Raw genomic sequence first — 15,656 nt, 5'->3', positions numbered from 1 at the left:
CTTTACCAACCATGCTTACCCACCACTTGTCATAAACATTCATCAGTGTCTTTTACAAAGCTGTTCATCTCACATGATAATAACATGTGACTATTTGCAGCTCTGTCCATCATTACTAAGTGATAAAGAGGGGCAAACAAAGGAGAACTCCAAGTACAGCTTGCTAAGCACAGTTTCCTTTTTTTTCCCCTTCCAACTTGTTGCTGGAAAGTGGAATGCTTAACAATAAGAGGATTCACCTACACAGAGCAACCCGTGTCCAAAGTTTGGCAATTTGACAACCATCCTGTTCATGACCTGTTCTGGGAGGCATGTACTGAAAGAGTCTTCAACTGTGCAAAAGAAAAGCAGCAGCAAATCAGGAGTAACAGGAACTACAGGTGTGAAACAATGTGCCTTGAACTAAACATTTTATTAAATGAACACCCCCAACAACAGTGTGGCTTCCTATTCCAGTACATGGCAGGGTAAAAACAGTCATGCACATAAAAGCCCACTTGTACTTATATGAGTGAACATGGATGTTGCAGCCCACAAATGCAAAAGAAGAAGAAACAGTTTAGGAACAGGACAAAGTAAGCATGTATGCACAGGCATGTCTGTATCTGTGTGTCTGTATCAGTGTATGTATAATATGCATGTCTAGATTGTACACACAAACATGTTTTTGTGTGTCTGTACATCTGTTTGCATGTGCATGCTTATGTGTGTTTCCTTCGAGATAATTCCAGAAGGCAGTGATGGAAACTGATTTTTTTGGTACCCATTACCAACAACCATCCTAATAAATCAGTGCTAAAAATGCCCAGAAATGGACCCCCTATCCCCCCCCTTACCCCCTCCCCAAACACACACATACACACAAAGTAAACAAAGGTAACAAAGAAACACAAGTGTTCCAGCTGGTTGGCTGGGAAGGGATGAAGGGATGACAACAGCCACACGATCTTGCTAGCTCGTCCCTTCCTGGTCAAACATGATGTGAGCGAGCTATTTTCTGTCCAGGGCAATGATCTCACAACAATGTGTACAATGAGTGAATGACACCATCTGACGTCAACACATTTCCATATGCATACAGCACCTCCGCATATAGCATCAAAGCTCACTTTTATGTCTATACAAATTACACTCATCAAACACTGCTGTTTTCAAAACAAAACAAAGCTATAGAAAACACACCACTACACTGATGAAACAGTAACACTAGAACCACAAAACATAACACACAAAAAGAAGTTCCCCATAACTGAAATGGGCTTGAACATAACACCTCCTGCAATACTGTGACAGTAGCCTATTGTGACCTGCGTCTTAATAACTCTTATTCTTTTCTTCTTTTCTTTGATTTCCTTCTAGGTCAGTCTCTCCATCCTATCTTCTTGGTACCAACAAAAGCACCAAGAGAAAGAGAAGCAAAGAAACATATAGAGAACGATAGAGACAGAATGAATGAATTCTATTTTCTGAGAAAACACCGAAAGATAGGCAAAGAAACGCAAAGAGAAGGAAAGAGACAGAATGAATGAATGAATCATTTCTATTCTCCAAGGAAATACCAAGAGAAAGATGAGCAAATTTCTAAACAAGTGAGAAGGATAGAGACAAAAAAAATTAACGAATGACTTTTATTTTCCAAGGGTAACAAAATAAGCTAATATATTGAAAGAAAAAAGGGGAAAAAAATTAACAAAAAATTACCTCCCAATGTGAAAGATGAAAAAATAAATAAATAAAAAAGATTAAAAAGATAGGGGGGAAAAAAGAAGGAAAGGAATTTTTTTAAATAATAGAATAAAAATTTTTTTTTAAAGACAATGAAAAAGACACATGAATAAAAATACATGGACAAAAACTCAGAACAGGAAATGGGGATGGAAGGGGGCAAGGGGCAAGGGGACCAGGGGGCAAGGGAGGAGCAGGAATGGGTGTGGGAAAGTGGGTGGGAAGTCTCATTATCCAAATCATTATCATCCTCAGAGAACACTTATACAAAAAAGGACAGAGACATACAGAGAAGATGGGGTCAGAAACAGAGAGAGAGAGAGAGAGCTAGAGAAACAGAGGGAGAGTGAAAGAGGTGGGGGTGAGAGAGAGAGAGAACTTGCGTAAAGCCAACAGTTCAGAAATGGGTCATCTGAATCCTGTTATATTTTGTTTGAAAATCTCAAAATTCTGTTCATGACACTTCTGAATATACCCACCCACACATTCTGAATTAAGAAATACTACAAGAGGTGAGTAATGTGCACAACAGTCTCACAGAGTCATACTCCTCAACAAAACAATTTCTGCCTTGTATTATTGTAATGTTCCTTGATGCCTATATCAAATTAATATAACAACAAAAACAAAGCAGCAGATAAGGTAGGAGGTCAAAACAGAATGCAAAGCAATAAAGATATATGGAGAGCCCACAATATGCACACAAGACTCAGGGAAGAAACTCGGTCGGTCAAGCAACACCCACCCTGAACACCCAACCATGCTTACTCAGGCATTATTGATTTCTCTGACCTACTTGGGCCCAGCTTTCTTGGGCAGCGGAAGTAAGAGGAAGCAAGGTCGAAGCTAAAGCCATTTGCGCACACACAAACCTCAGGCTACTTCAGAAATAGTCTGCCAGTTGCCAGTCTCTCAAAATCATGGTGCTCACAACTAACCTCTTGCCTGAGGTATGGATCAATGGGTTATTAAAAAAAAAATTAAATAAAAAAAAAAAGTAGAAAAAAGGGGCAGTTTTTAAAAGAATCAGAATGGTTCAAATCAACTGAGGGCTCTGATGAGTGATGAGGGTGCTGTGTGTGCATTTCTGTGTGCATGTGTGTGTGTGTGTGGGGGGGGGGGAGTGAGGGGAAGGGTGCTTGCACACACATACAGATGATCACCTTGTTTCTAGTCATTATTACATAATACTGATTACAAATATTACATTGTTAGTTTTAATATGTTTTACATTTTGTCTCTCCACCCCACCCCACCCCCAGGCCCCCAACTTTATATAAATGAAATACTAGATTTTGTACCTGGTTTCACTTGTTGATGACTGATTAATGGCAAAATAGCTGATGAAACTTAAGCTAAGAGTTCTACCTTGACCTCAGCAACTGGCCAAATGTCTCCAGGCTTCAACCATCACTGAATGAGAAAATAGCGTCAGAAATCTTTATGAATGCGATTTTTACAGCACAGATCTGCAGTGGGTTGACTGACACTAATTCCTGTAATTTGGCGAGCCTTCACTAAAATCTTGCCTGGGTGTCTAACCGCTTACTGGGAGGATAATCCATGCAGCACTTTCGCTGATGTAAACAAACAAAACTTGCCCCATGTGGACATCACTTGGTCAATAGCTTTTGTCTGTTAGCTTTGGCAGAAGCGAAGATAAACACTATTTCATGTATATAAATATTTTACCATAATAAACCACATCTTCAGATGAAAAGGACAACAACAACAAAAAAAAACAATCCCCCAACCCACCCACCCCCTCCCTCCTGCACCCTCCAAAAATGGGAAAAATTGTAGCCACCTGTCAAATGCTAGATTTCACCATGTATGCCTTTTTCAGCTAGTGGTGTCTCACATATCAGTTCACACACTTTTGACACCACCTTGCGCTGAAACGCAAGGACTGCTGGATTGGTACAAGGGAGATAACTTACCACTTTTTTTGCACTGTGAAAATCTGGGGCATTGTCTACATGTAGGTCGGCATAACTTTATGGCAACTATAATGCATGCAATAATATGTAGTAATGAAATGAACAGAAGAGGGGTAAAACCTTTGTAACTTTTTTTTCTTCAAAAACGCTACAAATAAGGAATTCATGGAATGAAGATAGCTACAATGACAAAAGACATGAAAAGATTGTTGAAATTGTGTGACTACTGAATGGATTTGTGTGTGTGTGTGTGTGTGTGTGTGTGTGTGTGTGTGTGTGTGTGTGTGTGTGTGTGTTGCCAGGAAGAATTCAGAAGTAATTCGCAGAATTAAGATAGCTGCAGCGAAATACACTGACAGGCGAAAATAATGTGCAATAAAAATTCCCCATTCGACACTCAAATTCATATAATTTACCAAATGTACTGTATCTCATGGCTTGCCAGCACCCATGGCCATGCTATTCTACCCCAAAAATAATGTAACAAGGGCACCGCTTCATTTTACAAAGAACACAGTGAAGCAACACTGAAAAAGGGACATCACTCTTCCCCAACTGGCAACAACTCATGACAGACTTTCTTTCAAGGATGTGAACTTCACTGCATAAACATGACAGAAACAAGAAGCCATATTAAACTTCTGTGATTCATTTTGATAAATCAGGGCAATCCCAAAGGATGACTGAAAGCAGGAATTGTATATTTCAAAGAAGACAAAGAATGACAGAACGCATCAATAGAAAATAAAACCAAAATTTGCGAACTTGTACAGATTAACAACAGAAATGAAAGACAGGTTGGTAAAATCTGATACATGTACTCACAATCTATACAAGTGAAAGACAGGTTGGTAAAATCTGATACATGTACTCACAATCTATACAATCAGAGACACAACAAAGGCAGACTTGAATCTGAACATGAACAAAAGACAAACACAGAGACTGAATAATAAAGGCCAACCTTTGTTATACACTGCAGGAAGAAGAAAATGGCAGAATGATTAAGACATTGAGCTGCCAATACAGAGAGTCCATGAGGGTGTGGGTTCGAATCCTGCTCTCGCCTTTCTCACAAGTTTGACTGGAAAATCAAACTGAGCATCTAGTCTTTAGGACGAGACTATAAACCAATGTCCTGTGTGCAGCACACACTTGGCGCACTGAAAAAGAACCCATAGCAACAAGAGTGTGGTTCACTGTCAAAATTATGTAAGTAGAAATCCACTCTGATAGGTACACAAATATATTAGCGTGCACTCAAGGCCTGACAAGCGCACTGGGTTATGCTGCTATCAGGCATCTGTCTATCTAAAGTGGTGTAGCGTAGACGGATTTGTCTGAACACAGTGAAACTGAAACTAAAACTGAAATGGAAGGTCAAACAACTATAGTATAAATATTGCTTAATTGATTTAAAGAATGAAATATGAAGAATATTTCAGGGTCACGTACAGATAAGACAAATTCTTTTCAAGAAGACATAGTCTAAATATGTGATTTTTAAAAGCCACAACACACATGCAACACAAATCTGGCAGATGTTGTCTCCCTTTTTGTGGGAAATGCAGTGTGGTGGTGGAAAAATCCTCCACCAAAAAAAAAACATCAAGATGTTTCTTCACACACACACACAATCGAGAAGGTACTTGCTGTACTGCGTATCTGGTGCAAACATGGGGATTTAAACTCTCAGTTTAAAACTAACAATAAAGATATATGGTTCAAGTAAGCAGCTGTCTTTCAGATCAAGTACATAGTTTTTAAACATCGAACACAATAGCACTGCAAACCTGGAAGAAATTGTCTCCCTTTGTGTAAACGTAAAGACCACCATAAAAACAAAAAAAACAACAAAAAAAGTGGTGTATTTTCTCTCTCACACACACATACACACACACAATCACATACATTCAGTATGGTGAAACCCCTGTGCTATAATGAATATTCATTTGGTGTGGACACAAAAGTTAACTTGCAGTTAAAAACTGGTGATGCTAGTTTGCAATCCATTTTTGTCTACAGAGATCCAAACTTGCCAACGATTTTGCTGTATGCAACAAAACATACATATTTTCCTTTCCAGCAGGGTTATTGAACCTACCCAAGCCATTACATCCATCATGTGCAGCTTTTTGACTACAAACACACCATCAATGGAACTGTCTTCCATAGTATTGTGAGGTTAAATTTTTTTTTTTTTTTACATTAGACCACCATCCCATCCTTTTATGCACATCTATCCATAGATCCCTGTCTTCAATACACAACTGATTTCTTTTTTTAAATATAGAGCAAAAGGACGGCAGAAAAAAACAAATGAAAGAAGAAGAAGAAAAAAAAGATGAAAGCTTTGCCCCTCCTCTTCCTTCCATCCCCATCAAAACAATAATATGATCTTCATAAAATGATAATCATAATATCATTGACGGGCGCAACAGCCAAGTGGTTAAAGAGTTGGAATTTCAATCTGAGGGTCCCAGGTTCGAATCTCGTTAACGGCGGCTGGTGGGTAAAGGGTGGAGCTTTTTCCGATCTCCCAGGTCAACATATGTGCAGACCTGCCTGTGCCTGAACCCCATTCGTGTGTATACACATGCATAAGATCAAATACGCATGTTAAACATCCTGTAATCCATGTCACCGTTCGGTGGGTTATGGAAACAAGAACATACCCAGCATGCACACCCCCAAAAGCGGAGTATGGCTGCCTACATGGCGGGGTAAAAACAATCATACATGTAAAGGCCCACTTGTGTGCATACAGGTGAACGTGGGAGTTGCAGCCCACAAACGAAGAAGAGGAGGATAACATCATCAACAAGAACAACACAACTGCATGCAGACTTAGAAGACAGTCACACCAACATCATGCAGGAGTAAACAAAACGACTACTCACAGGGCAGGTGTTCCAGCATGTAACTCAGCAGGTTCTGGGTCCCATTCATTCCATTCACACTGTGGTAGATCTGCATAAACTCCATGGACAGCGGGTTGTTTTTCAGCTCTGCAGCCAAACAAAGGGATTATGGGGCCATGTTTCAACAGCCCATCTCAAATCAACATTACAAACACAGCTGGCAATCCAGTGCATCGTGATATTAATAAACAGAAAAGAAGTTTATATAGGCTTTTCCACAAGAATTCAAACTGTAAACCGGAAATGTTACAAATACTGAAGCATCCACGTAAAGTGCTCTTGACTCACCCAGACTCAAGCCTATTGCAATATTCTGTGTATTGATCATCACAGTTAAGAAAAAATATAACTGGAATTTACATCAAAAGTGAAGGACAAAGACAAAACATTAATGCAACCCCCATGGCTCAAATAATAAACACATCATCACAAAATGGTTACTGTGCATGTTGCACAGATAGATGAATGAGTAAAAATATCAATGTAACCAACAACCAAACAGTATGTGTGGTCCGTCATTGGCAGATGACAATGGTGAAGAAGGAGAGACAGAGGCACATGATTTTATAGCATGTGGGAATGCATGTATGCTCAGGCAACTAACAGTGGAGAATGGAAAATGTATACAAATTACAATATATATGAAAATATCAAAGAGTAATCAACAGCACTTTCAGGAACCAAGCACAGTCTGACCATATCAGAATGATGTTTTTGAAGAAAAAAAGCACAGCACTTCTGCCTCCCTACCCGTAACAGGACGTCATGGATGCATCCTCGCTCTGGGCACTGGCATCTCATCGACTTTGTCATCGTCAGGAAGAGGGACAGGCAGGACGTACGAGTCACGAGGGCCATGTGCGGCGCCGAGTGCTGGACAGACCACCTCCTTATTGTCTCCAAGCTCAACCTCCGCATCCAGCCCAAGAGACCGCCTCAGGGCATAAAAGCGCTCAAACGCCTGAATGTCAACAAGCTGGAGCTAGGCAACATCAAGCAGAGCTTTGCTGACACCCTGGAGGAACGCCTTGAGTCCACCGTGCTGGACAACCAGAATGTGGAGGCAGCATGGGGCGCACTGCATGAGACGGTGTACAACACTGCCATGGAGTGCCTGGGGCCTTCTGTCAGGAAGCACAAAGACTGGTTTGATGAGAACTGCACTGAGATCAAGCAGCTGCTGGAAGACAAACGCCAAGCCTACAGAGCCCACATTGAAGATCCCAAGTCACAGTCAAAGAAAGACATACTGAAGAGCACACGCAGCACCATCCAGCTGAAGCTGCGGCAGATGCAGGATTCCTGGCTGAGCAACAAAGCTGATGAGATCCAGGGCTTTGCAAACAGGAAAGACATGAAGAACTTCTATAACATCCTGAAAGAAGTCTACGGTCCCACCACCTCCGGATCTGCTCCACTCCTCAATGCTGATGGTTCTACCCTGATCACTGACAAGGACGGGATCCTTGAGAGATCGGCTGAACACTTTGACAGCGTACTGAACCGCCCCTCCACCATCAATGATGAAGCTGACCGACTACCCCAGGTGCCAGTCAGTGAGTCGTTGGATGCCATTCCAACTTCGGAGGAGACTCAGAAAGCTATCCGTCTGCTATCCAATGGCAAAGCCCCTGGCTCAGACTCCATTCCAGCTGAGGTCTACAAAGAAGGTGGTATGGCGCTGACTGAGAAGCTTCATCAGCTGTTCCAGCTCATCTGGCAGCATGAGGCAGTTCCACAGGACTTCAAAGACGCTTCCATCATACACCTGTACAAGCGCAAAGGAAATCGTCAGGCCTGTGACAACCATCGTGGAATATCCCTGCTGTCCGTCGCAGGCAAGACTCGGGCCAGAATGCTACTCAACCGTCTCATAGTGCACCTTGAGCAAGGTCTCCTACCAGAGAGCCAGTGTGGCTTCCAGAAAGAACGCGGGACTATCAACATGGTGTTTGCTGCCAGGCAGCTCCAGAAGTGTCAGGAACAGAACGCCGACCTTCGACCAAGGCCTTCGATACTGTTAGAAGAGATGGCCTTTGGAGAATCATGGCGAAGTACGGGTGTCCCAGAAAGTTCATCACCATCATACGGCAACTACACGATGGGATGCTGGCCCGAGTCCAAGACAACGGAGAGACTTCAGAACCATTCCCTGTCTCCAACGGAGTCAAGCAAGGGTGTGTTCTTGCCCCCACCCTGTTCAGTCTCATGTTTTCAGCCATGCTGACAGATGCCTTCAGAGACGCTGACGTAGGCATGGGCATCAGGTACCGCACAGATGGCTCACTCTTTAACCTCAGGAGGCTTCAAGCAAAAACCAAGGTGAGGACAGACACCGTCAACGACTTCCTGTTTGCTGATGACTGCGCTCTCAACGCTGCCTCCGAAGCTGGCAAGCAACACAGTGTCGACAAGTTCTCTGCTGCCTGTGACAACTTTGGCCTCACAATCAGCACAAAGAAGACTGAGGTGATGCACCAGCCAGCTCCAGGAAAGCCTTACGTGGAACCAAACATCTTCATCAACGGGCAACGACTGAACGCGGTGGACAAGTTCACATACCTGGGCAGTACACTCTCTCGCACAGTTGTCATCGACGACGAGGTGAATGCCAGACTCGCCAAAGCCAGCGCTGCCTTTGGCAGACTCCATAAGAACGTTTGGAACAGGAGAGGCATCACCCTGGGGACGAAGCTCAAAGTATACAAGGCCATCGTTCTCACCACACTGCTCTATGGATGTGAATCATGGACGGTCTACAAACGCCACGCCAAAAAGCTGAACCACTTCCACAACTCCAGCCTCAGAAAACTTCTCGGCATGAAGTGGCAAGAGAAGATCCCTGACACAGAGGTGCTCACTCGTGCAAACTTGCCCAGCATCTACACCATCTTGATGCAGGCCCAGCTGTGCTGGGCAGGCCATGTAGTTCGCATGCCAGACCACCGGCTCCCCAAGAAACTGCTGTACGGCGAACTCCAACATGGAAAGAGCTCCCATGGAGGCCAAAAGAAGCGCTTCAAAGTCACTCTGAAAGCTTCTCTGAAGGCCTTCAACATCAGCCAAGACACATGGGAGCTGAATGCAATGGACAGACCAAAGTGGCGTTCAGCTGTCCACAAAGGCGCCAAATCCTGTGAGGCCAACAGAATCGCTGCAGCAGAGCAATGCAGACAGGCCAGGAAAAGCAGTGCCAGCAAGTCCCCGACAGCCGCCACCATCCCCTGTCCACATGCGTCAGAACCTTCCAGGCACGGATTGGCCTGATCAGTCATCTGCGCACCCACAGAGCCCAATCCACCCACCACCAGGATGACTAGATGGTCCTCGTCGATCCCGACGGACGAACCACACAGTCTGACCATATCAGAATGATGTTTTTGAAGAAAAAAAGCACAGCACTTAACAGTCCAAGCATAAATTGATGAATGCTTGTATGGGTTCCCATATTTTGTTAATTTGCTCGAGTATCACACAAGAAATGCTGTTATGACAGCACGTCATTGTATCTCTTTATCTCAAAGTAATCACATAAAAAAAATTAAAAAGTTGAATGTTTTACTGCACGCCAATATGAATCAACATCTTGATATCTTTGAGTTAGTTGCAACCAAACATTCATTATTCATCTGGGCATATGAGACAAGCACACACTCACACACACACAATTTTTCCTCCATCAAAAATCACTCTTGTGAACAGCCGTCAGATTAATGACCAAACAGGAGCTTCATAACTGAGTGCAAATTCTATATCCTGGTGCAAAATTATGCCGCAGAAGATGTCAACATGGGCATCCTCTTTCTCCTCATTTCCTGACATGTCTTCCTCTCTTTTCATTCACAGCTAATGCAAGATCAGCAGATCTTGGTTCCTCGTCTATCACTAACATTCAAGACAACTTTGTTTCTATTTCATGGCAATGTAATTAATTTGGCTTCTGACTACACTGGCAACATTCTCAGAAAATCAGATTAACAACAGGAAAATTTTGTTGAAAGAAAATGATAATGAAGAAAAGAAAAGAAATAAGGACATTTTGATTTCCCAGTATATCTCTAGAATGAAATAGAGCATTACACAACTTCTCTTTCTCACTTCTAGAACAAAATGCATGATCAGCTCAAGCAGCATGATTTAATCTTGATGAGACGTAATTTAATACTTACTTTAATATTTGCTTGGAAAAAAAGTTTCTAATAACAAAACACAGCTGAAAAGCTTGTCAAGAATAAATATCCCTCACTGTTGTGCAGTATCGCTCAAAAGGAGAAGGCTGTAAGTGTAAAGCTTTTATTAAAATACATTCATTTCTTCCAGCCATGTTTGGTTTCTATATCACTGTTACAAAGAAAATGCACACCCACCAAAATGTGCTCATCTTTACACACACACACACACAGACACACACACAAGCACATATTTTGTCAAATTACTTAAAATGGAAACACAAACTGAAGACTGTACACATACACACATCAGTACACACACAGACACACACACACACAAATTGATACACACAAACACACACTGACACACATAAACACACACACACACACACTCATACACACACTGAGCAAACTATCTATCAGGTCCATAAATGAACCACTGCAGCTGTTATGCTGGTCAATCAATGTGCGTACTGCTCCACAACTCTGCTGATTAAGCACAGCTGTGCTGTCCCTAGCTGCTTTCATTTCTATTCAGTCTCACAGCATATTGAACAGGCACTCAACCCCACATACAAGCAAGCAGGTGTGTTTCCAGACATATACACAAATGTTCATGTTATCAGCCAGTTTGATATAAATTTTCGCCCTGATCTTTAATCAGCTGTTTCTTTTTCTCCAAAAGAGACAGGTACAAATTAATTAAAAATTATAATCAACTAGTTTTAAAACTTTTATCTTTCATAGAGATTTAACCCTGACCTCTGATCAGCTAGTCTAATAGACATTAAACCCCAACCCTTACCTTATGTCACACTAAACACAGCAATCTGAGCATTGACTGATAATTTCAGTGCTGTAACTGGCTTAAACTGTATTGAAAACAAGAATTCCTACCCCCTTCCCTCTCCCTTTTTCTGTCTAATGATGCTTCCCTGTTCTCATGGACATTTATTAATCAATGAATGTATCCAAGTATTTGTGTGTGAGAAAAGTTCCATCCAATCTTTTGTACTGTTAACTTCTTGTTGTTGTTTTTTTACAATTGTAGGCTTCTCTCTTTAGAAAGTCTTCTAAATCTCAATAAAAGTGGATTTTTTCCCCACATTTTTTCAGAAACACTGAGAAGATGGTGTAGTAGGAAAAATAAAAACATCAAATATCTCACAAAAGAAACAAATTATGTCCACTCTGTCTCATAATGATGCCATCTTCATCCTTGTTAATCAGACCCCTGCCGGAGTCTGCACTAGTTGGGTCACGGTTAAGTATGCGTAATTAAATGTTAGTTTATAAAGTTCTGCACACTGAAACCTGCATTTCTGAAAAAAAAACCCACATAAATACAGGAAACACACTATGGCCAGGTATAACCCATCCATTTAGCATACAAAACTGTCACCTGATCTCACTTAACCCATTCAACCCTGGGGAGTTTACAGACTTGGCAGGCATCCATGCCATATCCATGCAGATAAAAAAAAAAAATGTTTTTCCTCCAAATTACATGTAAACACATCCAAAAATACTGCAGATATTAGTTCCCTTTCTTTTTGGTTTATGCACATGCAGGAATGTGGAAACCATTTTAACGAGAGGAATTTGGATGCCAGAGCAATGCTCGGGAGTAAGGCTGAATGAGTTAAACTTCAAGGCCTGATCAGCACATTTTGGTTTATGCTAAGGTGAGGCATCTGCTCCTTCAGTCTTTTTTTTTTTTTTTAAACAACAACAAAAAACATATGCAGTGTAGCACATATGGATCAGTGCATAGAAACCTCCTTGAAACTCAAACTGCAACTCAGACCTACCCAGATTGAACAGCTGAAACAGCTTGCCAAGTTCAAACGGCAAAGTCCTAAGCTGATTGTTGTTGAGCAGGAGCTCCCTCATCTCGGTCAGGTCCCCAAGCTCGCCAGGAATGCTACAGAGTTTGTTGTTGGACACATCCAGAAAAGTCAGGTGAACGAGCTGAGCCACATCAGGAGGAAGCTCCACAAGAAGGTTGCCACTCAAAACCAAGGCAGTAATATGTCGGAAGTGGAAGATCTCAGGGCAGAGGTAGCGTATAGAGCCTGAAAACAACAAAGTCATACAGTCAAACAACAAATAATACACAGAGTCCACTCAAAACAAGCATTGGTAACACAATTACCTGGTTTGGCTTTCACAAGCAAATGTTGCATTCCCCACCAACACTCTTCAATTTTGTTATATTTTCTTAACCTTGGCAGATACAAGCAAGTTGATCCTGAAAATAGCAAATTCGGTTAATAACAAAGATCCTGAAAACTACATATTCAGCAAATAGTACAGATTCTGAAAATCAACAATTTTGGGAAATAACAGATCTTGAAAAAAGACAATTCAACAAAATACAGATCTGGGGAAAAAAAAAAGAAGCAATTTCTGCATGCAATATATATATCCTGAAAATATCAATTTCGGCAAATGTTGCTAGTACAGTACAGGAACTCAAACAGTTTTATATGTGTGTGTGTACACATACATGAATGTGCATGCATGTTTGACAGATTTGAGATTGTGTTTTTGTGTGAGGGGCTGGAGGTGTGTGCAAACGCACAAAACCATGTCATTTTTTTCTCAGTTTTCAAGACAAAGCACTTCAACTGAATCTCCTGAAAAGAAAAACTGCTAACTCCTGGAGCTCCCCCCACCCCCCTCCGCCCCCCTCTCCACCACATTCCAAATTTAACCACGAAAACCACATGTGCATACACACAAACACGCACTGCACATACCAGTAATTTCCATCGTAAACCATGATGATGGCTTGCCTGCTGCTATATCTGCTGGAGCCATAATGGTATGATGTCTTGATGGCCTCTGGTATTTTTCTGATACTTTTGGCATTCTAATAAATTTGTGTTCTGGAAAAAAAGAGAATAGAATGAAACAAGCAATCGGTAATGACATCCACATACAAATACTTAGCATCTATAATTCTATTTCACACTGAAAGATATCTGGTTTTCTTCCTTTTACATGATCAACCTCAAGGCCTGACTAAGCGCGTTGGGTTACGCTGCTGGTCAGGCATCTGCTTGGCAGATGTGGTGTAGCGTATATGGTTTTGTCCGAACGCAGTGACGCCTCCTTGAGCTACTGAAACTGAAACTGAAACTTACATGATCAATATCAATTTGTTAATAATTCCATTGTAATATTTTCATGTTTTGTATAGCCCACTGAATTCTCAGCTGCAAAGCCAGATTCCAATGTACTGTTTACATTCGACCTACAAGCATATACACACATACATACAGAGATCATTGAGATCTGCTGACCTGAGAAATCTGAAGAAATCTCCACTTATCAACCACCAAGCGCTTACTGTAATAAAATAAAAAGACAAGGACCTTGGACTGAAAATGTAATGCTCGTACCACAAGGCAACGTAACTATGAATCTGTCATATTCAGAAATATTATAGATGGTAAGCAGACATGTGACTGTCCACTTATTTTTCCCCCTTGCAAAGAAAATTCTTTTTTCACTGAAATCATTTAAACCTCTTTCTTTTTCTTTGTTCTTGGGCTGCAACTCCCACGTTCACTTATAAATGTATGTACACAAGTCGGCTTTCACGTGTATGACCGTTTTTACTCTGCCATGTAGGCAGCCATACTCCATTTTCAGTGGTGTGCATGCTGGGTATGTTCTTGTTTCCATAACCCAGCGAATGCTGACATGGATTACAGGATGTTTAACGTGCGTATTTGAACGTCTGCTTGCGTATACACGCTAAGGGGGTAAAGGCACAAGGAGGTCTGCACATATGTTGACCTGGGAGATCAGAAAAATCTCCACCCTTTACCTACCAGGTGCCGTTACCAAGATTTCTGCCTGTGCAACTGTAAGCATGTCCATTTCTTCATGGACAGACATATCTCACAAATCTGTTTGGACTCACTTTGACTTTTGGATGAAGAATCTAAAATGCAAAAATGCAACTGAATTTTATCAAGGGTGAACCTATAATTAATCACAGACGAGGTTTCTCTTTCCTTTTTTTTTCTTTGGGGAGTTGGGGTTGTCTACAATAAAATTTAATGTAATTTCTGATAAATCTCTATTAAAAGCACATGATTAAGTGATCCACAGATGTATTAACATTTTTCCAAATGAAATGACCACATTTAAGACAGGAATTAAAAAAACAAAACAAATTTAGCATACAAAGTTGTTCAAGGTGACATGATGAAAAGCTGACATTTCAACGGATTCTCATAAAACTTTATCAGTTAATACTGGGCTTAACAGCTGAGTGGTTACAGCATTTGATTTTCAATCTGAGGGTCCTTGGTTACAGCCCACAGTCAGTGCCAGGCAGATAAAGGGCATTAATCATTTTTCCATATCTCCCTGGCAGCATAATTGTGCAGGTCTGCCAATGCCTTGTTTTCTTTCATGTATATAAGTACATGTGAAAAAAACAACAACATATATATATAAATAACACATGCAGAATATCAAATACACATGTTAAAGATCCTGTAATCACAGTCAGCTTTCATAAGTTAATCAAACCATGAATGTAGCACAAAATGCGTACCTCCGAAAATAAAGCACAGTTGCCCAAACAGTGAAATCTGCTTCTTCTTCTTCATTTGTGGGCTGCAACTCCCACGTTCACTTATATGTGCACGAGTGGGCTTTTACCTCAATACTTGTATAACTGTTCTTAAAACCCACCATATACGCAGTCGTTCTCCGTTTTCAGGGGGGTGCGTGCTGGGTACGTTCTTGTTTCCATAACCCACCAAACACTGACATGGATAATAAAATGTGCGTATTTGATCTTATGCTTGCATATTCACACACAAAGGGGGTTCAGGCACAAGCAGGTCTGCAAATATGCTGACATGGGAAATCAGAAA

At 41.3% G+C, this 15,656-nt stretch overlaps 1 protein-coding gene across 1 annotated transcript; it reads right to left on the bottom strand.

The window, feature by feature from the left end:
* Window positions 1-6,557: 6,557 nt before the first annotated feature.
* LOC143286541 (uncharacterized) lies at window positions 6,558-13,578 on the bottom strand. The gene is made up of 3 exons (XM_076594182.1): window positions 13,518-13,578; window positions 12,567-12,830; window positions 6,558-6,673 (listed from the first exon to the last, which is right to left on the bottom strand). Exons 1-3 carry the CDS (start codon window positions 13,576-13,578, stop codon window positions 6,558-6,560), a joined length of 441 nt encoding a protein of 146 aa, XP_076450297.1.
* Window positions 13,579-15,656: the final 2,078 nt, after the last annotated feature.

Source organism: Babylonia areolata, chromosome 1 (genome assembly GCF_041734735.1).
Source record: "Babylonia areolata isolate BAREFJ2019XMU chromosome 1, ASM4173473v1, whole genome shotgun sequence".
Lineage (NCBI taxonomy): Eukaryota > Metazoa > Mollusca > Gastropoda > Neogastropoda > Buccinidae > Babylonia > Babylonia areolata.
This window is presented reverse-complemented; position numbering and strand designations above follow the sequence as displayed.

Bases quoted from the DNA above. Each gene is read 5' to 3' on its own strand.
- LOC143286541 (XM_076594182.1), bottom strand. From the start codon at position 13,578: ATGGCTCCAGCAGATATAGCAGCAGGCAAGCCATCATCATGGTTTACG. The intron at 12,831-13,517 runs GTATGTGCAGTG...TGTTGTTTTCAG, and splicing joins GTTTACGATGGAAATTACTG to GCTCTATACGCTACCTCTGC. The intron at 6,674-12,566 runs GTAGGTCTGAGT...GTTTGGCTGCAG, and splicing joins GTTTCAGCTGTTCAATCTGG to AGCTGAAAAACAACCCGCTG.